The sequence below is a fragment of the Protopterus annectens genome, chromosome 12.part0 (assembly GCF_019279795.1).
Source record: "Protopterus annectens isolate FY-2018-M chromosome 12.part0, PAN1.0, whole genome shotgun sequence".
Classification (NCBI taxonomy): domain Eukaryota; kingdom Metazoa; phylum Chordata; order Ceratodontiformes; family Protopteridae; genus Protopterus; species Protopterus annectens.
Genome location: NC_056746.1, coordinates 226036380 through 226061178, shown reverse-complemented (window position 1 = coordinate 226061178; position 24799 = coordinate 226036380). Strand labels below are relative to the sequence as shown.

The 24799-nt window shown below is 43.7% G+C and overlaps 1 protein-coding gene across 1 annotated transcript in view; it reads right to left on the bottom strand.

The window, feature by feature from the left end:
• Positions 1-24799, bottom strand: part of IFT140 (intraflagellar transport 140) — a 3212973-nt gene that overhangs the window by 2262016 nt on the left and 926158 nt on the right. Inside the window, exons 11-12 of the mRNA XM_044089294.1 lie at positions 17918-17933; positions 5694-5724 (exon numbers count right to left, since the gene is read on the bottom strand). Of these exons, the coding sequence (XP_043945229.1) occupies positions 5694-5724; positions 17918-17933 (47 nt within the window). The remainder of the gene's footprint in view (positions 1-5693; positions 5725-17917; positions 17934-24799) is intronic.

Sequence of the window (24799 nt, the reverse complement as noted above, 5' to 3'; positions counted from 1 at the left end):
TTGATGAATTCCAGGAAGGGCTGGGCCAGTGTATTGGTGTACGAGTAGTTTTCTCAGCTGATGGAGGGATAGTTGAAGTCACCTAGTACAGGAGTGTTGGGTTGGACCCTAATATTTTCCAGGGTGCTTAGGAACGTGGAGTGAGAGTCTTGGGACATGGCTGGAAACTATAGCAGGCTATGACCTGAATCGCCATCTTACCCAATGTTAGTTGTACCTGAAATACCTCAGATGAGTTATGCTGGGCTACTAGTCTGGAGGTGTGCATATCCTTTATGAATATGGAGACACCACCACCTTTGGAGCTTCAGTCCATGTTCTGGGGCCGAAAGGTGTGGAATAAGTTATAGCCTGGTAACGCATGAGTGTTTTCTGCTGCTTTAACCAAGGTCTCCGTTACAGCACAAATGTCAATGTTCTCCAATTTGAGGAGTGCTTCGAGCAAGTGCATCTTGAGATTTAGACTTCTAGTGTTGAGCAGCATGACCCTCATGTTGCATTTATTTATAGCTGCTATGGTGGTAATTTGGCTTTTGGAACATCACCCAAAAAAGGCAATATAGGGGTGGCAAGAGCCTTAGCCAGTATCAGTAAACGCAGGGGTGACAAATGCCATCTCTGGTAAAGCATCGAAGGCTGTCAACCATGTCATCCCAAGCAGACAGATACTGGATCCCCTTAGAATGACAACAGAAACTTAGCCAATTGTTAAAGTCAATCATTTTCTTCTTGTACTGCCGTATCATTCTGGGTGATTGTAGGATGCTGCTCAGGGATCGGGTCATACCTGACTGGGCCACATAATCCAAGAGCTTCTCCATGTCTCTTTTCATGTAGTCCAGGGAGGTGCATCTTAGGTCATTCACACCCACATGGACAGTGACAGAGTCATACTTGAAATTGTTGTGGAGTGACCTGAGTGTGTGTGTGTTATGTGTCGGATTCTGGCACTTGATAGACAGCTGACTGTTACCTTCTCCTTATTCAACCTAATCAAGTGGGACATCAGTGTGCCTCACTATCGAGTCACCTATGATTACTGTATTGGGCAACTGATAAAGTACTTTCTTCTTGTTCAGTATGCAATAGTACTACATCATACTTGCAAAGAGAACCACTTCAGCTACATCCAGTTCTTGAACTACCTTGGTTGACAGTAGCCAGTGACATCTTCAAGTGGAGCAATCAATACTACTTGGTATTGGCAGACTCTTATGCAAACTGGTTTGAGACTGATGTACTACCTAATCCAACATCTACTACTGCTATTAAGCTGAAATGTCATTTCTCAGTTCATGGTACTCTGCACAAAGTTATTTCTGATGGGTTCCTATTAGTAGAGCAAAAGACCGTAATTGCGAATACGGAAAGAGCGACACATATTGCGCGAAATACGGAAATGCCGAACATTCGAAACAGCGAAAAAAAGAAGTTATGTCCTTACCATAACGTTCCATGTAGAGTGTTCATCTCGCCTTTGTTCTTACACACGGGTTCGGAGCTGATCCTCGGCTCCGAGTCGGCCGAATTGCAAAGCTCTGAATCTCAGAGAAGCTCGAGACCAGCCCATATCCCACAATCCTCCATGCCATTACTCAGATCAAGTTTGCAAACAAACCAGACCAAAACATCCAACACCTGCAGTGCTAGAAGTAAACACTCTCTTCAGCCATTCAGAGACACTCTCTCGCCATAGCAATAACTAATGGTCTAAGCATATATCCCATGACACACGGAACCATATACCCTGGAAGGGGTCAAGACACGTCGATCAGACTCTAATCCTACCAGTTCTTCCAAACACGTGGGGGGGAAAGGGAGGGAATGTAAGAACAAAGGCGAGATGAACACTCTACATGAAACATTATGGTAAGGACATAACTTCTTTATGTAAGAGTGTTCAATCTCGCCATTTGTTCTTACACACGGGTAGCGTCCCTAGCTCCGTAACCCCGAGTGACTCATGGAAGAACGTTCCTAAGCACAATGGAACCAAATGATGTCCTATCCTTGGAGACCTTGTCCACTCTCTAATGAGTGATGAAAGTATGTGGTTTAGACCACGTGGCTGCTGCACAAACAGTGTCCAAAGGCAAACGAGCTGCATGAGCTAAGGAAGTGGAGACGGATCTGGTAGAATGGGCCTTAGGTTTGGTGGGTAAGGATTGCTTTGATTTAGTGTATACAAATGTTATACAGTCAGCAAGCCATTTAGATAGTGTATGTTTAGTAATTGCCATGCCCTTTTTATTGTCTGCAAATGCGATGAAGAGCTGATCCGTTTTCCTGTAAGCTTTGGTCCTATCTAAATAAAATCTTAATTGCCTGTGAACATCCAACTTGTGCAACATATATTCCAGTTTGTTAGTATGTTTTTTGAAAAAGGTAGGGAGTTCTATAGACTGGTTAATATTCGTAACTGAGCATACTTTTGGAAGGAAAGATGGATTTGTACGCAAAGAGACCCTGTCTGGATGGAATATCAAGTAAGGTGGTCTGACCGATAATGCCTGCAGCTCTGATACTCTACGAGCTGAGGTCACGGCGACGAGAAACAGCGTCTTCCATGATTAGAACTTTAAGAGACATGATGAAACAGGTTCAAAAGGTGGCAACATGAGTTGCGACAGCAGCAAATTCAGGCTCCATGGAAAGAAAGGTTTTCTGACAGGCGGTCTAAGATGGAAGGTTCCTTTCATAAAGGCCTTACAAACTCTGTGAGACATAATGGGAGAACCTTCCTCACCAATATGGAAGTTTGATAATGGCCGCCAACTGTACTCTTAGCATGGAAGTAGAAGCTCCTTCGTGAAAAAGGATGGATAAGAATTCTAAAATTTTATGTAGAGGAGCTACCAAGGGGTCTAAGTTCTGACTAGATGCCCAATATACAAAGTGTTTCCACTTACTCGTATAGAGTTTAGTAGTGGAAGCTTTATGAGAAGCAACCAGAATGTGTTGAACTGCCGGGGGGAGTAGATGAGACCTGGCTAGGCAGGGAAGCGGAGCAGCCAAGCTGCTAGTTTGAGGGACTGTAGAGACGGGTGAGGAACTCCCGACGAATGTGTCAGTAGATCTGGTACTGGGTCCAGAATCCATGGTTCCTCTATTTGATGGGCTTAAAGAAAGGGGAACCATATTTGACGAGGCCAGAATGGGGCTATAAGTATTATAGTCCTTTCCAGGTTCCTGGCTTTCTGTAGAAATCTGGGAATCAAGGGAGTCGGTGGGAATGCATATAGGAGACCCGGCGGCCAATCGTGTATCAGTGCGTCCCTGGGGACATCCCCCGGAGGGGGTAAGAGAGCAAAGTAGCTTCTGCATTTTGCATTCAACGGGGAAGCAAACAGATCGCAGCAAGGCTGGCCCCATTTGCGGAAGATCTTTTCCGCTGTCTGTGAATTGATGGACCACTCGTGAGGTAACAGGATGGCTCTGCTCAACCTGTCCGCAATGATGTTGGATGACCCCGGGATGTGAGTTGCTATCAGAAAGCGACCCGTGGACCCTGCCCATTGCCAAATTCTCATGGCCTCTCTGCATAACGGGTAAGACCTGGTTCCCCCCTTGTTTGTTTATGTACCAGACTACAGACATGTTGTCTGTCTGAACTGCTACTGTTCCTAGAGGTAAGAGGGCTTGGAAGTGTTGCAAAGCCAGGAACACCGCCCTCAACTCCAGAACATTTATATGTAGAGTGTACTCCATGCTGGACCATTCTCCTTGGACTGTTCTTCACTGAAAAAGGCCCCCCCCACCCTATCTGGGAAGCGTCCGTGGTTATTGTGGCTGTTGGACTGGGTAGAACGAACGGACGACCCACAGTGAGGTTCTGATCGCGCACCCACCATGAGAGGTCCCGTCTGCAAGATTCTGTTATCCTGATCTCGTGCGTTAGGGGTAGGTGTTGGAATGACCACTGCGCGAAGAGCAGCCATTGTAGGATCCTCACGTGTAACCTTCCCATAGGAACTGCAATTAGTGCAGCTGCCATCAGTCCCAACACTTTTAACACCAGTTTGGCTGAGGCTTTCTTGCTGACCAGAAGAAGAAGAACCTGCTGTCTGAGTGTTGAAGCTCTTATTGGGGGGAGCTTCAGTCGTGTCGATTGTGTATTTAGGTCTGCTCCGATGAAGGAAATACACTGTGAGGGCAATAAGCAAGACTTTTCGAAGTTTATGGATATCCCTAAGTGGGAACAAAGGCCGATTGTGTAGTCTCTGGCTTGCAATAGGCGACGCTCGGTGGTGGCGGTGAGGAGCCAGTCGTCCAGATAGGGAAACACCTGGAATCCTTGTCGTCTCAAGTGAGACGCAACTACTGCCATGCATTTGGTGAATACCCTGGGGGCTGAGGTGAGTCCAAAGGGCAGAGCTCAAAACCGAAAGTGACTGGCTCCTAGCCGGAAGCGCAGGTGATCTCTGGACGGTCTGGCCATTTTGATGTGATAGTACGCATCTTTGAGATCTATAGAGCACATCCAATCGTCCTTCTGTAAGAATGGAAGGATCGATTGAAGCGTGACCATCCGGAACTTTTCCTTCTTCACGAAGTTATTGAGATGGCTGAGATCTAAGATCGGTCTCCAGTCCCCTGTCTTTTTTGGAACTAAAAAGAACCTTGAGTAAGTTCCGAATTCTCTTTGGTCCGCCGGGACTGGTTGGATGACTCTGTTTTCGAGCAGCTTTGAAATTTCTACAGCTGCTAGCTTTCGGAGACAGGGTGGCACGTCTGGAAACTTTCTTTGCAGAGGTGGCGTTGAAGAGGAGGGGATTTTGTATCCTCTGGTTATAATGCTTTTTACCCAAGAATCAGAAGTAATGTTTAGCCAGGCCAGTGGGTATAAAGCCAAGCGACCCCCGACTGCCTCCAGAGCAGGACAGCCGGGCCTCCCTTCAGGAGTGCTGGAAAGGCTTCCCAGGGACGGAATCCCTGTCGCCTTGGTTATGCAGACCCCTTCTGCCGCCGGGGTGGCGTCTTCCATTTCTACCCACTCCTCTGCCTCTGGAGGGAGTATCACTCTGTGTGGTCTGGAAAGATCCCTGATTCTTACGGAACCACATTTTTCCGCCTCGTTGCCCTTTGGGGTATGGTCTAGTAGGAGCGGAAAAATGGACCCCGACAGCAGACAGGGTCTTTCCCTCTTGCTCGCACCGAGTGAGAGTCTCCTTAACCTTGAGCCCGAAAAGTGTGGCACCATCAAAAGGGGCATTGGCAAAAGAAGACTTGAAGGCTTCCGCTAAGGAAAACAGCTGCATCCATGATTGTCTTCGAAGAGCAATCACTGAAGCTGCAGCTCTACTCAATCCCTCGGCTGCATACGAGATGAGCCTCATGGATGAGTTTACTATGGAGGTGAGGGTGTTAAGTTGGGCTGTTACTTTTTCTGAAACAGCAGCATCTGTGTTACCCTGGAGGGTATCTGTCAGCTCTTTGATGAGATCCCTCTGCAAATGTGTGAAGTGGGTCAAATAGTTTATCGAACGCATGGAAAAAGTCGCTGAACTAAAAATGCGCTTCCCATATCTGTCCATAGTCCTAGAATCCTTATTAGGAGGATGAACAGATGAGGAAGACTCAGATATCTCCTTTTTCGTGGCTGCCGCCACCACCATAGTGTCGACAGGAACTCCCTTGGTGAGATAACATTTATCTGGGGGGGCAGTGATGAACTTGTTTGGTTTCCTAGGGACTGGTTCCAGTGTGTCAGGTGCCTCCCACGCCCTTCGAGCAATCAAATCCATTAATTCATCGAAGGGCGGAGTCACCCAGGAGGTAGAAGGTTGAGCCCCAAAAGCCTTCAGCAGCACCGACTCGTCCTCAGTGGGGGCTAGGGATTGCCAATCAACCTTCTGTTTCAAGATCTCCAGGATGTCTGCAAATGACACATCCTCCGAGGGTGATTTGGGGGACCCCACTGCCTCATCCAAGTCGGTGTCAGACGTTAGAGATTCCTGTGGGGAATCTATGTGCCTCCTCTTGCACAACCGTTTCCTCTGGACCTCATCAGAGGGGGCTTCTGGTGAGGCCTCCAAGGAACAGGGGGAACCCTCTGGGGGTGGCTGAGGCAATTGGGCTCTACGCCTGGGATGGATCATAAGAGCAGAAACAGAAAGTGGCCCTTTTGGGGAAGGAGAAGATTCCCCTGATGATGTGGTTGTCTGTGCAGACAATACCTTCCTCATAAGGTCAAAGGCCCCTGAACCCCTGGCCGAGGGCTCCCCCCCGGTTCCGAAGAACACGGAAGGATCCCAGACCCAGGTGCCATGGGCTCCGACCCCGAGGATGGAGCCGAGCCAGTCTGTGCCGAGGCCCCGAGAGGGAGAGTCGGTACCGACAGGTCGGTACGACTCTCGGTCCCGGAACCGAGCAAAGACAGTCGGCCCCGCGACTCCCCTATCGGTTCCGAAGGAGTCGAAGTCAATGGTGTCGATCTTGCAATGGACGGTTTCGGCACCGAGGGCTCCACTATCATCAGGTCATCCTCTCCCAGCTCCGAGATTTGGATGGGTCTCGAAGGAGGACCCGTTGGAGATATGGGGAGGCCTTCTAGTTTAGACACCAACTGGGAGGAAACTGCAATTAACTTGGAAAGGGCCGTGCTTTCCATGAGTTTTTGCACGACACGATCCACATCTGTCTCAGACAAAGGTCTGGAAGAATGGGTCGAAGGAGCCGAAGATGGCACCGACCGAAGAATGGATGTTGGTGGCAGTTCTGACACCTGTTTCAAGATCTGGGGCTCAGGAAAAGATAAATGTTCGATGCTCGGCCCCGAGATCTGTGGAACCGGCGAACGAACCTTAGAAGATGAACTCAAGAGCCGATGACATGGGCTCCGACATCTTCGACCTCTTTGAGGATTTAGAAGCCTGATCAGACTTGTCCAAAGCCTCTTGAAAGGCAGGCTTCAGTAATCCTCTGTCTATGAGCTTCCTGCACCTATCTGTCATGACCCTCCCGCTAGAGGAATGGCAAATAGAGCAATCCTCTTGGAGATGGAGAGGGCCAAGACAGTAGACGCAGGAAGCATGATTGTCAGTAATGGACATTTTCTGCCCACACTGACATCTTTTAAAGCCAGATTTAGCTTTTTCTGACATACTAATATAACAACAATAACTAATGAGTATAGAAAAACTGCTAATCCTATATGTGGAAAGGGCTATATAAAGAAGACACTCACAAAAAAAAACACACCCAAAGAAGGAGGGTTAGGCCACAAAGGGTCTGTTGCAGCGGCAAACTAGATCTGAGTAATGGCAGGGAGGATTGTGGGATATGGGCTGGTCTCGAGCTTCTCTGAGATTCAGAGCTTTGTAATTCGGCCGACTCAGAGCCGAGGATCGGCTCCGAACCCGTGTGTAAGAACCAACGGCGAAATTGAACACTCTTACATTGGAAATGTCACAGTGCAATGGTTGGCCCGTCTGTGGTATAGCTCCGTAAGGTAAGTGCGCAATAGACAGGAATTTAAGGTTAGGATGTGGGTTAAGGCAAGTTAATAGATAGGTAATGTATGTAAGATTTAGTGTAGTGTTAGAAATAGGGTTTTATTTAGCTTTATGTATGTGTATTATTTATTTGTTTTGGGTGTATGTCTGTAGGGGAAGTGTGCAGTAGTTACGAACCTTAGGGTTAGGGAGGGGTTAAGGATAGTGCATAGACAGTTGTGCATGTGGGGTTTAGTGTAGTGTTGGAAGTAGGGTTTTGTTATATGTATGTGCATTTTTTTTTTTTGGGTGTATGTCTGTAGGGGACTTGTGCGGTAGTTACGGACCTTAGGGTTAGGGAGGGGTTAAGGATAGTGCATAGTTAGTTGTGTTTGTGGGGTTTAGTGTATGGTTAGAAGTAGGGTTTTGGTGCTTTACTTTAGGTTAGAAGTAGGGTTTGGTTAGTGTATGTATGTGGTTTATTTATTTTGTTTGGGTAGGTAGTATGTAGCGGGTGGTGGGGTTGGCAGACTATGACAGTTCGTTATTTTATTTTTCGCTGTTTAGTGCGTTCGGGATTTTTGATACTCTAGTTATAGGTAGATAAAAACACCAGATAGAAGACCACCACGATGCTGTAAAATCTTCTGTTTTCCAATTCAAGAAGCCTCCCAGTTATTCAACACTTGTCTTTCTTGCATAGTGATAGTTGACGTCACATGGTTACGTCAGCAATATACTCCATGCATGACAATGAGCGAAATTAGTAAAACTGTCTTTTTCGTATGTTAACTGGGAGGCTTCTTGAATTGGAAAACAGAAGATTTTACAGCATCGTGGTGGTCTTCTATCTGGTGTTTTTATCTATCTACATTGCTACTATTTTCGACAGAGGAGACCTTTGGAAGTTCAGCTGACTTGGTGTTTCTTTGGACTCTAGTTATAGGTGTCGACGTTTACGTATTCGGTTAAAGGGTTTTTTGATTTGCTAATATAGACCCGTTTCTGACAATGGTACTCAATTTACTAGCCAGTTGTTTCAGAAATTTGCAACAGAATGGGACTTTCTACACACTACTAGCAGTCCTGAGTATCGTCAGTTTAATGGCCTGGCTAAGCAAGATGTGCAGAGTGTGAAACTACTTGAAAGGTCAAGACATGACAATTCAGATGTCTTCTTAAATCTCCTTAACCTTAGGAATGTACCACATGATGTTCTCGGATCTCGAGCTCAATGACTTCTTTCTAGGCAAACAAGAACTATGCTGCCTATTACTACCAATCTACTAAAGCCTAAAGCCAAGAATAATAAGAGCATCAAGGCTCAATTATTTAAAAAGCATTCTATCCAGAAGTCATCATACAAGTCGAGCAAACTTCTTTCTCCATTAAGGGAAGGAGAAACGGTCAGACTTTAAACAGAAAAAGGTTTCAACTATATAGGACAAGTCATTGGCAAATGTCCTGAACCAAGATCCTACCTTATAGACAGGAAGGTATGCAGTACAGGCGAAACTTTAAGCATCTGTTACCTGTACCAGAATCATCATCACAACATTATTATATTGACTTAGATACTAAATCTCAGATTGAACCAAATGCTGTTTCCATCCCAGAGGGTGGTCCTACCTCTGATTCCATTCCTGAAGGTACTTCAAGTAAATCAGAGATCAAACATTTTTCACAGACAGTTCCAATAGTTAAGCCCAATTCCCAATTTTATGTCACACGTTATGGACGAGTATCTAAGCCCAGTGTGAAATAGTAGCAACATGGACTTAAACTCTGTATATATGTATTATATCTTGTACAAATGCATGACTAAGAACTGTCTGTGATATCTGCATGCCAAAAAGTTTCATAACATTGCATGTTTTGTTTTCAAGAGGGAGGATAGAGATCAGAAAGCACATGCTGTGTGCTGTATCTTTAAGAAGCATGTCAAAGACTGAGTGTGCATGCATAAATGTTAAGCAAATGCAATTCCTAGTGCCATTTTGAGAGTGCAGCCAGAGAATAAGCATGTATAATTACAGCAGTTAGTTTGTATATAAGTTACGTAAGTTAAAGTCAGTAAACTTCTATAGTGATGTCTTTGTATAAATAAAGCTGCTTGAACAGAATCCATACTCTTCTTCTATGTGTCCAAAGTAGGAGAGTGACAGGATAGGAGGAGATGAGATAAAAATTGCGATGTATAACCAATTTATAGGAAAGGTTCAGGGAATAGATGGTATTCCTGTGGAAGTCTGGAAGCTAGGAGGGAAAAAACTGAAAGATCTGGAAGGTTTGTTTAACAGTATTTTAAGAGGAGAAGTACCAACATTTTGGAAGAAAGCAGTGGTAGCTGTAATACCTAAAGAGGGTAAACATCCACTAGATCTAGCTTCATAGAGGCCCATTTCCATAATAAACCATAATTATAAAGTGTTCATGTCTATAATGGCTACAAGAATGGCAAAAGATGGGATACCATAAATTTGTCCCAGAGGTTCCACCTTTGTCCCGTATTACCAGGGGCGACAGATGCTGACTGAGGTTTCTTGTTTGGGGATAAACTCTAGGCTTGTAAGGGTTCCCAGGCCCATTAGCCTAGTAACCGCCTATGATCCTAAATAATGACAAAATTGATAGACATGGATCAATGTGGTTTTGTGGAGATGTGGTAAACATTTGACAACATTAACAAAACACTGATGATCCAGACGGAAGCAAAATGTAAGAAAATACCATTGTTGCTGGTGGGTCTTGATGCAGAGAAAGCATTTGACAGAGTAAGCTGATACTTTATGAGCAGGGCAATGGAAGCATTTGCATTTCCTGAAAAAATTATAAGGTTGATTAGGAGGATATGGATTTCAGGCGAAAAAATTAAATTGGGTGGATTCCTCTCTGATAATTTCTGCTTGAGCAGAGAAACCAGGCAAGGGTGTCCTCTTTCCCCTTTGTTATTTGTATTTTATTTAGAACCATTGGCAAAGAAAATAAGGGACTCAGAAATTCAAGGATATAATTGGTATGGTAGTCAAGAAAAGCGGGCTCTATTTGCAGATGATGTTATCTTATACCTGACAAAACCAGAAAGAGATATTACAGGGTATTGAACATTTTGAAACAGTTTCAAATCTTTTCAGGATACAAAATTAATGAAGCTAAAAGAAAGGCAATAGTGGTAAATGATGTACCCAGTACCCACATATGAATTAGTTCAGCAATATCCATATTTATGGGGACATGATAAAATGAAGTATTTAGGTGTACGGATTTAAAATTATTCTGGTGTGGCAGCTAAGGATATGTGGGAAGAGACTAAAAAGATAATTATTTATTTATTTAACATTTGTTTACCGGGAAAGTCCGATTGGACACAGGTCCTTTTTCAGTAGAGGCCTGGGGAGAAAAGCTCCATGAGTAACAGTAAATTTTAATGCACAAATTACAATAATCAATGAAGTATAAAGTAAACAAAATGTAGTATACATAAGAAAATACACATTTGTTACATCATGACAACAAAACATAGGCTTTGAACATAGCTAATACTATTTGTAAAGCATGACTTATGTTAAGATATAAGGTTAAGACAGGCCGGTAGGAATAAAAGATTAAACACTGGGGAAGAAGTCAGATATGGTTGGGGTATACTGTGAAGTAGCAGAGCATTCACGAGGGGTTAGTATAGGCACATAGCCACTTATTTTTTAGATAAGCTTTAAGTGAAGGCTTAAAGTGGTTAGTGGACAAGATTGAAAGAATGCAGTTAGGAAGGGAGTTCCATATATGAGATATATAGCAAAAAGAAAATAAAGATTCTCCTGCAGTGCTGTTGGCCTTGGAGATGGTGAATAAGTTCTTATTGTTAGAGCGAAGTGGTCTGCTGGAACTGAAAGAAGGATGAGATTTTGTAGTGTGGGGATTCTGGTTGGTTGTGTTACAATTTTGTGAGTTAGAGAGAGTTGGTTGTAAAGAATAATTTTGGGAAGTTCAAGCCAGTCTAGTATCCTTAAAGCTGTACAATGATGTGTTCTATATGGGCAGTCATACGCAAACTTAGCAATTTTATTATAACATGCTTCTAGTTTAGATAAGTCAGTTTTCCCAAGATTAGTTAAAACTGGATATGCATATTGTAGAGTGCAGAGCAGATGGGTTTGTGCTAATGTAATTTTGGCCATTTTGGTCAGGAACCTTTTGTGCCTATATAGACTTCCAAGTTTCTTATGGACTTTTTTATTGTTAGGGAGACATGAAAGTTAAACTTTAGGTTATTGTCTAGTTCCACTCCAAAAAGCTTTGTGTGGGTTGTCGGGGAGATGACATTACTGTCTTTGGCTATTATGTTAAATGGTGGGCATGAGACAGATGTCTTGCTAGGTTGGAAGATTAATAATTTAGTTTTGTTTGGGTTCAGGATTAGATAGGCATTGGCTAACCAGGTTTCAACAGAAGTGAAGGATTCCTGTGTTTGAGAATGAAGAGATGATAGAGAAGTGGCAGCACAGATAAATGTTGAATCATCTGCATACTGTATTATTACAGAGCCATGTTGACCAGCTGTGTGTAGATTATTAGTAAAGAGGGAGAAAAGGAGAAAGCCCAAGATAGATTCTTGGGGACACCAATGGATAAAGGAGGGCATGGAGATAGGTCACCTTGCCATAGAACAGACTGTTGACTGCCAGATAAATAGTTATTAAACCAAGCTGTGGCAGATGGTAAGAAGGATGGTCGTCAGTACATCTATTAGTTTGGAATGGGAGACCATATCAAAAGCTTTTGATAGATCTAGAAAGATGGCAGATACAAAACTGTTGTTATTCCTGTGATGGTTTACAGCATTAGTGAAGGATAAGAGAGTAGTAGTGGTACTATGCGATGGACGAAACCTATGCTGAGTGTTTGAGAGAAGGTTATTTGTTAGTAAGAATTTCATGACCTGGAGATGAATACACTTTTCGAGTAGCTTAGAAAGAGCAAACACAATAACTAGGTGAGGGACATTTACAATGAACCAGTAAAAATTAAAATAAAAAAATGCACCAGAGAGTACACTGAGTACACAGCACCAAAATCTACATTATTAAATACACATTGAGTGCTTTCGTCCCTCTACAACGGGGACTTCATCAGAATGTCTTAAAATCAGTTAACAGCTCTGCTAAATACCCCACAAAAAACAATTGGTGGAAGTTTCGCCAATGGCGTACCAGTTTAAAAACAAATCAGTAACCCTTCACAGGTTGTCCTTTTAAAGAAAGATTAAAAAATTAAAAGTGTTTTAATCTCTAAACTTTTACATTAAAACTTTTCTACTTTTTGAAGCAATATTATTTTGTAAACGACAAAATGTATACCTTGTTCTTATAGTAACCATGTCAAAATAACGTAATAAATCTTTTTAAAGCCTGTCGGCTTTTTCCTTTAAAACTGGGACTATGGACATGGATTCATTCAGACCTGGGGGCAGTCTGCGGCTAACCTCTGTTGCTATTGTAATATCTTTTTTTATGTAAAAGATTTTTCCAGTCCCCTCCCTTGGGATCTATGTTAATAATCTCCAAAATACCAAATCTAAATTTGCTAAAATGTTCACATACTTGGGAATGTCTGTATAAAGAGCACTGGTTTCTTTTTTGTTCTTGATCTCTTAAATGTGCTCATATATCTTGTTTTTCAGAGACCATTCAGTCTTTCCTACATACATAATATGCTGCACATGATTCACATTTAGCTAAATAAACCAGTTTGGAGCTTAAACAATTGCCTCTCTTAAATGTAATTTTACTATGGATATAGCTTGCCAGAATAATACCAGTCATATACATACAGAAACACCCAGAATCCCTGCAGTCTCAAGTGAGCTGCTACCACAGCCATGCATTTGGTGAACACCCTGAGGGGGTGTGATGAGACCAAAGGGCAGGGCTCTGAACTGTTAATGTCTGGCTTTCAGCCAGAAGGTTAAGTACCTTCTGGACTGTCAGTTCATTTTTATATGATAGTATGTTTCTTGAAGGTCTACTGAGCACATTGAGTCGTCCTTTCCCAAAAAGGGCAAAATGGACTGAACCTTGATCATCTGAAACTTTGTGTGTCAAACTGATTTGTTTAAGTTGCTGAGATCCAAAATTGGTCTCCAGTCCCCTATTCTCTTTGGCACTAAAAAGAATCTCAAGCAACTTCCAGATTCTATCTGGTCTGGTGAGAACTCTTGGATGACTCTTTTTCTAGCAGCTTTTTTATTTCTAGTGTTGCTGTTTTCCTCTGATTGGGTGGAACATCAAGAAATTTGCATGACAATGGAGGTGAAAGGGAAAAAAGAATTATATAACCTCTGGAAATAATCTTTTGCACCCACAAATCTTTTGTGATGTCTAGTCAGGCTCTCTGGTGCAGAGATAAGTGACTTCTGATTGCCTCCAGAGGGAGACAATTGGGCTTCCTTCAGGAGTGCTGAAAGGGTCCATCAGAACAATAATATCTAGACCCTTGGTTTTGCAGGTGACCTCTGTCACGTGGACGGCATCTTCCATTTGAGTTCCCCCCTCTGGGGGAACTATCTCCACATGGATCTTGGAAAGGACCCTGGGATTTTTTGACCACATTTGTCGTCCTTTCCATTGGTATCTAGAGAAAGACCTTTGGGGGGGGGGGGGGGTTGAAAAACATACTCCCACTGCAGAGAAGGTCTTTCCATCCTACTCACACCTAGAATGTGTTTCTTTCACTTTGGGGCCAAATAAAGAGGTTCTGTCAAAAGCAGCACTGATGAAAGAGGACTTGGACTCTGCAAAGTCACACAGGAGCACCAGGCATGCCTCCTAATGGAAATGCCTGAACCCGCTGCCCTTGAGATACCCTTAGCTGCTTGAGAGACAAGCCTCATAGATGAATTTGAAATGGACTGAAGGGGTGCCAACTGTGAGGCCACAGAAGCCTGAGCCTCAGTAGTACTAGTATCAAAAAGGGATTTTGATAGTTTCTTAATCAAGTCCCTTTGGGGTCTTGAAAAGTGTGCCAGGTAGTTCAGTGATCTGAGGGCAAACGTCACTGAAGCATATACATGCTTCCCGAATCTGTCCAAATCCCTAGACTCATTGTTGGGGGGATGGACAGTGGAACGCTGTTCTGCAAGTTCCTTTAAAGTGGCTGCCACAACCATAGCATCTACAAGTACTCCCTTACTCCAAAACACCCTTCCTGCACGTGGTGCCAGAATCCAATCCAGTCTCTTGGGGACAGATTCAACAGAGTCAGGCTCCTTCCACGCCTGCTTAGAGATCAAATCAATAAGCTCATCAGGGAGTACAGTCACCCAGGAGGTAGATGGGCCAGGTCCAAATGCCTCCAGGAATACTGATTCCTCCAGAGAAGGATTGTCGGAGGACCAACCACCCCTTTGCTTAAGAATCTCTAGGATGCCTCCAAATGAGATGTTTTCAGGTGGTGATCTTGGGGATCCTTCCACTTCATCGAAATCTGTATCCTCAGTAATAGATTCCTGCGGAGAATCCAAGTGCCTCCTTTTGCACTTTCTCTTCCAAGGTAATTCTTCGGTGGGATGCTCCAGAAAAGTATCAGAAGAAATGGTGATACCCTGCTGGGTAGCCTGGAAAGTTTGGGCTGGCTGTCGCTGTGTAGTCAAATGTTGAGGCTCAAGGCACAGAGATACATGAGATCCTGAAGGGAGATCCGAGGGGGGAGAGACTGCCCATCCTGCCAAAGCAGAGAAAATTCTCTCCAGCACCTCAAAAGCAGAGTGTCATGGGGAGAAGGAAGCTGACAGAGCCATGAAGTCACAGTTCTACCTCACTGGCTCTGTCTGCCTCGAAGGCATTCTACCAAAGGAGGAGGTCAGAGCTGACCTGTCCAATGCCAGGGCACCAGGGGCAGAGACGGCTCCGACAACTTCAGAGTCAACTTCAACATCTCAGATCTGGCAGGGACACTATGGCTCAGAGTCATCTGGCTCTGAACTTGCGCTGGAGCACTCAGAGAAATTTTCTGATCAGAGAATAAAAATATCCTGGGATCCAACCCAGATGGCCTCTGTAAACTTAGATCCAAGGGCTCTGAAATGGCCTGCTGGATCAGAAAAGGATCCAATAGTGGAAGGATAGAGCAAACCAAGACTTCCTGACCCAAAGGGGTAGGAGCTGGGACAACCTCCACCTGTATCAGCACTAAGATAAATCTCCTCATCATCCTATAAACATCAGCTTCGGTGAGACTCCTGGCTAAACAAAAGGAGGCTACAGGAAGAGATTTTGAATGCCACCTTTCCAAAAACAGAGTTGGAACCCTAGATGACACCAGGTCAATGGTTGGAGAATATCAGGTTATTGGAAGAAGCCTTGGATCTGTCCTATGACTTTTTTTTGGATGTTCTAACAATGAAGAAGTAAAAGATCAAGACGGTCTCGAGAAATTTTTTGAAGTCTCCTTAGAAATAGTTTTAGGGGGTTGAGACCCAGTAATTGCTTCAGAAAAAAGCAGAAGGTAACAAACCTTTTAATATCAATTTGTTCTTACAATCCGCAATAGCTCACTACTTAAAATTTTTACAAATACAATAATCTATGTTCAGGTAGTCTGGGCCCAGGCAATAAACACACAAATCATGTGTGTCTGAGAATGGAAGTTTACGACCACAATTTTTACATTTCTTAAACCCCGAAGGGCCTTTTTAAGATATCTTTGAAAAAAAGGAAGAAGAAAAGCAGATAGCAAAGAGTTTGTTTTTTTTTTAAATAAGGTTATGAGAAATAAGGGCAAGGGAGGAAAAAGTAGCAACAATGGTACGCAAGAGTTCAGTGAAAAGTGTAAAGAAAAAGTTAAATAAAAATAACCATGAAAATACCAGCAAAGAAAGGTATATAAAAGTGTAAGAGAAAAAAAAATAAAATATATATATATATATATATATATATATATATGGGTCTACTTCATTTCACCTAACTTCCAATTCACTGACTTTCATTTCACTGACCCCATTTCACTGAAATTTCATTTGACTGACACTTCATTTCACTGACAGTTCATTTGACTGACAAGTATTATTAGCAAAAAAATGGAATATGCCCCCTTCCCCACTGTAGTGCAACCCTGGAGTTAGAATATATAGTTGGGGGGGTGTGGGGGGCACAGCCCCCCCACATCAGGGGGTGTAGGGGGCGCAGCCCCCCACTTCATTTCATGAGATATTGTTAAGTTTTGATATAATATTGCTTAGTAAAAGAAAAGTAAGTGGGGGGCTGCGCCCCCCACACCCCCCAACTATATATTCTAACTCCAGGGTTGCACTACAGTGGGGAAGGGGGCATATTCCATTTTCTTGCTAATAATACTTGTCAGTCAAATGAACTGTCAGTGAAATGAAGTGTCAGTCAAATGAAATTTCAGTCATTTGGTCTCAGTCAAATGGGAGTCAGTGAATTGGAAGTTAGGTGAAACAAAGTAGACCCATATATATATATATATATATGGACTCTGCCCTTCTGAGCTGGGAATTTCTGGTTAAAGGCTTATAGTGCATGCATATCTGAACTGTTTCTTACTGAAGTTGGTGCGCCTTGTTTGCTGTGGCAGACTGGATTCGGGCCTGCTGGATCTAGCTTTGTTTGTGTAACTTGAGCACTAATCCAGACATTCTCTAAAGTATTCAATGGTATTTATTACTGCTTGGTTGTAACTTGATTAAAGTGTAGCTATCATTCAAGTCTTTTGGATTAAGCACTTGGGCTTCAGACCAGTTGTTTTACATTAGGAAGGTTTGTGGCAAGCACTGTGGTGGCAGGACAGGTAGCTTTCATCCTTCTAAGTTGGGAACTGCTGATTGAGAGCCCAGTGTCCAAGTGTATTAGTTCTGGTTTAGGCACTTGGGCTTCAGGCCAGTTATTTTACATTAAGAAGGTTCGTGGACTGCACTCTTGTGGGAGAAGAGGCTGGACTCTGCCCTTCTGAGCTGGGAATTTTCTGGTTAAAGGTTTATAGTGCCTGAATATTTGAACTGTATCTTACTGAAATTGGTTCACCTTGTTTGCTCTATCATAGACTAGATCCAGGCCTACTGAATCTAGCTTTGTTTATATACTTGTTGTTTGTTTGCTTGTTATTTCCCTGGAAGCTAATTCACCTAATACGCAACTTCTCAGCGCTTCTGTGGATCACTAGTGATATCTGCATTGCTTACTGTACTTATTTCCTTGTTTCACTTGAAAGAAAGTTACTGTTTGTCGTTTTGCATTTAGTTACTTGTATCACATTGCACTCAAGTTACCTGGCACTTGCTCACTAAAGCAATTATATAAGTCAGCACTAAAAATTAAAAGCACTACACCCTCACTCCCCACTGGCCCTTGTTTTCAATTAAGGATTTCCCAATATTATTCTAGCATGTCCAAAGGTCAGTTGTCAATCTCCTCTCCGGTCCAGCTGGTGAATCTGGGAATCTTGAGGCAATGTTATAACTGCCTCATGTACACAGACAACCCTCTCCTCCTCCCACATAACACAAATACTTATGAGAGATGCAGCTATTTAGCCAAACTGGAGGCTGAGCTCTCTCAACTCAGGACTGGCAAGACCAGACAGGAGGAGAAGGCAACTACACACACCACAAAACCAGCCTCACATAATGCTACCACTCCACTGAATCAAACACATAAACACACAAAGACATACTCGGAGGCTCTGAGTAAAATTTACCTAAACAGCAGAGGCCTCCAAAGCAGACACCCAAACAACTGCTACCTCAAGACACCCCAAAAGCAACACATAAACCACAAAAGCAGTGTGCAAAGCAGTCACAGCCCTTAAGGCCAAATACAACACCAAACATACTTGTCATAGGTGACTCCATAGTCAGACACACTGACGTCCCACTCACCAGGCTGAACAAGGAGAGGGTCACAGTAAGCTGCCTATCGGGCGCTAGAATCCGCCACATAACACAAGCACTCGGGTCACTCCACAGCAAGTACAAATATGACACAGTCATTGTCCATGCTGGTGTGAACGACCTGAGACGCATACCTCCCTGGACTGCATGAAAAGAGACATAGAGGAGCTCTCTGATTATGTAGCCCAGGCAGGTATGACCCTAACCCTGAGCAGTATCCTTCCTTCACCAAGAATGATGCCACAATATAGAGACAAGATGATCAGCTTTAACAATTGGCTTAATGTCTGGTGTCATTCAAAGGGGATCCAGTGTCTGTCTGCCTGGGATGACATGCTTGACAAGCCACGCTGCTTCGCAAGGGACGGCTTGCACCTGTCACCCTGGGATTCGGATATTGGCTAAGGCTCTTGCCACCCCATAGTGCCTTTTTAGGCAAGGCTCAAATTCTAAACCTACCACCCTAGAAAACAAAAATGGGAAGAAATTGAGGGTAATGCTGCTCAATGCCAGAAGTCTAAATCTCAAAATGCACGCACTCGAGGCCCTTCTCAGTATGGAGAACATCGATGTCTGTGCTGTAACTGAAACCTGGTTCAAGGCTCCTGAGAGCACCCGGCACTATTAGGTTTTACCTCATATCATGCGTTCCGCCCCAAAACCCGGACCACTCCACAAAAGGAGGGGTGTATCCATATTCATAAAGGATACTCACACCTCCAGGTTGGTGGCAACGCATGAAGCTCGGAAACCATCCAGGTGCAACTAACAATAGGCAAAACTGCTCTACAAATTGTAGCATGCTACAGGCCACCCTCTCAAACTCAGGAACCCCACACAGCCTTCCTGAAGACACTGGAGGGTATAAATGTATCTCCAAACACCATCATATTGGGTGACTTCAACTACCCGAATATAGACTGGGAACATTACTCAAGCCCTAACTTTCTAGCCCAACGGTTCCTGGAGTTCATAAATTCAAATGCCATGGAACAGCTAGTCACTGTTCCCACGAGAGGAGAAAATATACTAGATCTCATTGTCACAAACATGGGGACAAAATGCTCCACACCGAAGTATATCCCTCATTGGTGAGATCTGATCATAAACTAATCTCACTGGAAATCCACATCCCCCCACCCCAAACAAAAAGACCATAGTGAAGAACTTCTCTAAAGCAAACTTCACACTACTCAAGACTGGTGTGGTATCCTTCAAGGCCCCTGAGTCAGAGGAAACCACAACCCAAGCTGCGGAAGCCCTTACAAATGCCTTCTATGAACACCTCCAGGACTGCATGGATCAGGCAATCCCAAATAAAACCAAGACTCTTTCCACAAAGGGCAAACGTCCAGTCTGGTGGACCCCAGCCATTAACAAACTTTACAATAAGAGGAGAAAGCTATTACATGATAGAACAAAATCCATAAAAGGGAAGTCACCCCTGATCATTATTAGTAAAAATTACGAGCACTCATAAAATCAACTAAGGCCAATTTTGAGAGAAAAATTGCCATGGATTCAAAGGACAATCATAAGGCCTTTTTCAGCTATGTTAGGAACCTGGGTGGAAACTCACAGATATGCTCAGAATTAGTCCAAAATGATACAAAATCACTGAACCCACAGACATTGCCAACATACTGGCAGACAGGTTCAGTGCAAACTTCACCCCCCTCTCCCCCCTAAAGGAGAGATAACTATCCCAGCCGAGTGTAGCCTCCCGGACATCTCAAATGCGCAGGTGAAAGCTGCTCTCTCTAAAGCTAAAAACACAGCATCAATGGGACCGGATGGTGTCCCCGGCTGTGTGCTACACGAGCTAAATGAGGAATTAAACCCGCACATAAGGCAGCTGTTTAATCTCAGCCTTACCACAGGATACGTGCCCAAGGAGTGGCGTGACGGCAACTGTGGTCCCACTCCACAAAGGTGGCGCCTCACGGACCCTGGTAATTACCGCCCCATAAGCTTAACAAGTCTAGTCTGCAAAGCTATGGAGAGGATCATAATGGAGCTCATAAACAAAGATATAGGGGACTTGCAGACATTGGACCCGACCCAGTTTGGCTTTGTCAAGGGAAGATCATGCCTTTTGAACTTGGTCGACTTCTTGAAATAGTCACCAAGGCCATTGATGAGGGAAAGGCAGTCCATACAGCCTACCTTGACCTTGCAAAGGCTTTCGACACAATACCCCACTCGGGTATTGTAGAAAAACTTACCAGCTTAAATGTAAACCCATATGTCACAAGATGGGTTGCAAACTGGCTTAAGGACAGAACCCACAGGGTTAGAGTTGCTGGCGCTGTGTCAGACTCCAAGCCGGTCACAAGTGGTGTCCCACAGGGCTCGGTCCTTGGCCCCCTATTGTTTGGCATCTACTTCTCAGAAGTACAGGCCAACATGGGAGGACTTTGGCTGACAAAGTTTGCAGATGACTGCAAACTGGGCGCCATAGTGGAAAGTGCATCGGACACTGATATCCTTCAGAAGGGACTCACGGAAACAGATAGCTGGTGCCAGAGCCATGGCCTGAAGTTAAACGCCAAAAATGTATAGTCATACCCTTCGGGAAAAACAAGGTAACCCCAAGCTACCATATAGGTGGCAATCCACTAAGCACAGAAGAGGTTATCAGGGACCTGGGGACCCAGGTTGACAGTGGCCTTTCTTTTGACACTCACATTGCTAAAGTGGTTAGAAAGACCTTCTACATTGCCCACCTGATCATGAAGGGATTCACATCCAGATCTAGTGAGGTCATTGTTCCCTGTACTCTTCACTTATCAGACCAATGATCGAGTACAATGCCCCATTCGGGATGTATCTCACCCGACATCTGCAGCAATTGGAGAGACCCCAAAAGTTCCTCACCAAAAGGATAAAGGGACTCCAAAATCTGTCATATGCTGCCAGATTGAAGAAACTCCAGCTCTATTCAGTCGCATACCGCCTGCTCAGAGGTGACATGTGCCTGACATACAAGGCCATGTCCAACCCGGAATTAATGGACATGCTCCACCTCAAAAAATCCAAATCCACCAAAACCACTAGAGCAAGCGACTTAAACCTTAGCACGGATATAAATAGGACGTGCTGGAGGGATAGATTTATCACTCAGAGACTCCCTATGCTGTGGAATAAAATCCCGGTCCATGTGAGGCAGAGCACCTCGCTGACTCTGTTCAAGAGAAATCTAGACCTGTGGATGGGAGATCGTAGGTTTACCCCGGGAATCATCTCTGGGTCACTGCTGGACAGAGGCACAACAAACTAATGGGCACAGTATTTTTTCATATAAGGGGTGGCGTAAGCCACAATAATTTGGGCTAGGCTTATAAATGCCTTAGGGCAGATAGCCTAGTATAAACCTATGAACCTATGAACCTATATATATATATATATATATATATATATATATATATATATATATATCTATGGAAAAATTAGCCATGAAAAATACACTTGTGTGAAAGTAAGCTCAAGAGCTCAGATGACCATGTCTATTTTGCTAAAGCGGCAAACAAGATCTGAAGTATGTTGGGGGGGTGCGTTCTGGGTAAGGGAGAAGCTTGAGAGCTTTATTGTCACCACAAGCTATAGCAACGGCCGAGTCAGATCCATGGATCGGACCTGAACCCAGCTGTTGAGGAATGAATGAAAATCGACATCATCAGATCAAAAGTTATGTGCTTACCATAACGAAAGATCAATGTCATCTGATTTTCATCAGGTTCAACACATGGGTTTTCTAATCCTGCTGGATCTGACCTTGGCATGACTCTGAAGCTTCTTCAGATCCAGGGCTCTGACTCCTTCCCTAATCATAATTCCCTGTACTCCACCCTAATGCCTTAGAGTTTGCAGCGGTCTAATGCAAGTGATTTACAATACAGTAAATATGATAAATGTTGCAATTGACAACAGAGGGGGAGCAAAGAAACAGAACAGGACTATTCACAGACAGGGAGTTGAAAAGTAACCACCCCATCATCCTAAAGTCATATGTGTCAAGTTAGGAAAGGGGGGGGGGGTGAGGGAAGGAGGCTGAACCACATGAAAATCAATCCACGTGGATTGATCATTATGGTATGTTCACAACTTTCTTATCCAATGTTGTCTATTTTCATCTGATTAAACACATTGGATAGATTCCCAAACTGTCTATCTGGGTGGTATCAAGGAAGGGCATTCCTGAGGACGGTGGAACAGAAAGAAGAATGTAACCTACACTGTACATCTAATTTATAATGAGAGACAAACATACAAACTATGGACCAAGTTGCTGCAGCACAAATGCCATCAATGGGAATCCTTCTTAATATTGCTCTAGAGGAATGAGCTTTAGGCATAAACTGAACAGCCACATTGTTTTTATTATAAACAAAGGAAATGCAGTCTCTCAACCATCTAGAAAGCATAACTTTAACAACAGCTTTACCTAATTTTGGCTTTGAGAAGGCAATAAACAACTGATCAGATTTCCTGAATTGTTTCATTCTATGAAGGCAGAATCTGAGCGGACAATGAACATCTAAAATATGTAAAATGTATTTGCCTTTGTTTGACTATGTGGATAAAAATACTGGTAAGTTTATTGACTGATTTATGTTTGCTTCACATACCACCTTAGGAAGAAAGAATGCATTAGTTCTCAGAGAAACTTCTCCCTTGTGAAACATCAGAAAGGGAGGTTTTCATGAAAGTGCCTATAATTCCGAAATCCACCTGGCTGATGTAACTGCCACTAGAAAACATTGTTTTCTATATCAGGAACATACGATCTACTGTGTGTTACAGGTTAAAAAGGGGGTTGAATTAGAGCTTGAAGCATAACGGCAAGGTCTCATGGAGGGATATAAAAGAAAGGTTCCTCTCAAAAAGGCTTTAGAGATATTTAGGGAAGGTATGGAAGAGTCATTATGGCCAATGTGGAAGCTCGACACAGTTGCCATTTGAAATATGATGTTGGAGTAAGTGGAGCCTTTGTCAAAAAGTTCTGATAAAAAATCTAAGATGGACAGATTAGGTGCCGAGAAAGGGTCCAGTCCCTTCAAAATGGCACAGATAGAGAATCTCTTCTACTTGCTTTGGTATACCGTTTTATGGCTGGCTTCTGAGAACCGAATACATTCTTGACCACTGTCATGAGAAGCCTGGCATCTCTGGTTATGGCCAAAAATGAAGAAACCATGCTGTTAGTTTCAGGAACTTCTGATCTGGCAGAGGCAATCTAGACTGGTGAGTTAGAAGATCTAGATAATGATCCATCATCCATGTGGGATGCACTAGTAGATGCAACAGAATTACAATGTTTGTTGGGACCAGAAGGGGGCAATGAGAATCACCCTGGCCTTATACTCTCTTCCTTTCTATATGAACTTGTTCCTAAGGGATAAGGGGAGAAGTATACAGGACACCCGAGGGCCAACTGTGGACCAGAGAATCCCTCAGAGAGTGACCCTATGAAGGGATCAGGGCATAGTAACTGCTGCATTTGTTGTTGAGGAAGGAGGCAAAGAGGTCACGGTAAGGTTGGCTACAGTGACGGAAAATCAAGATTGCCACTGTTGGCGTGAGAGACTACTCATGAGATGGCAGGATAATGCTGCTCAATCTGTCCGCTAAAACAATGTATGATCCCAGGATGTGCGTTGCTATCAGAAAGTGGTGTGAAGACATCACCACTGCCAAACTCTCATGGCCTCTCAACACAGAAGATAAGAATGGGTTCCTCCCCATTTGTTGACATGCCTACAATAATACGAGGACCACCCTCATCTCTAAGATATTGATGCAAAGGTTTGCCTCCAAGGATGACATGTACCTTGGGCAATCCTCCCTTCAAAATGCCTCACACCACCCAAGAAAGGAAGTGTCCATGGTTAAGGTAACTACTGGAAAGCCTATGTAGAACAGGATTCTTTTGGGTTACTGATGAGGATGCAATAGACTGGACGTGTCTGTTGAGGATGCAATAGACTGGATGTGTCATCTGCACATCTGAGTAAGTCAAATCTTTGCATGTAACGACTGCATGTTCTAAGACCAGTGTACTGCTAGTGTCCACCAGAGTATTCTCACATGGTACCTGGCCATTGGAACCATCAGTATTGTGAAGGCCATTAGAACTAAGAGGTGTAAGATTTATCTTGCTGGAGGTGAAGGATGATGAAGCACCCACATGGCAATTAGACAATGATAAAACTCTGGTATCAGAAAGGCTGGTGATCTGTAGGTTGTTACTGAGGTGGCAACCTATGCTCTACTTTTTGTGTTTGTATCATATGACACTTGCAAGACTTACTGTTATCCCTAAATCCTGCAACAATTTGAGCACAAGATCCAGATGGCAAAGCAGCAGACACTTGGAGGTAGCAGTTAGGAGCCAATCACTGAGAAAGAGGAAAACTCCTAGCAGACACAAGTGCACTGTCACCACTGCCATTATCTTGGTAAACAC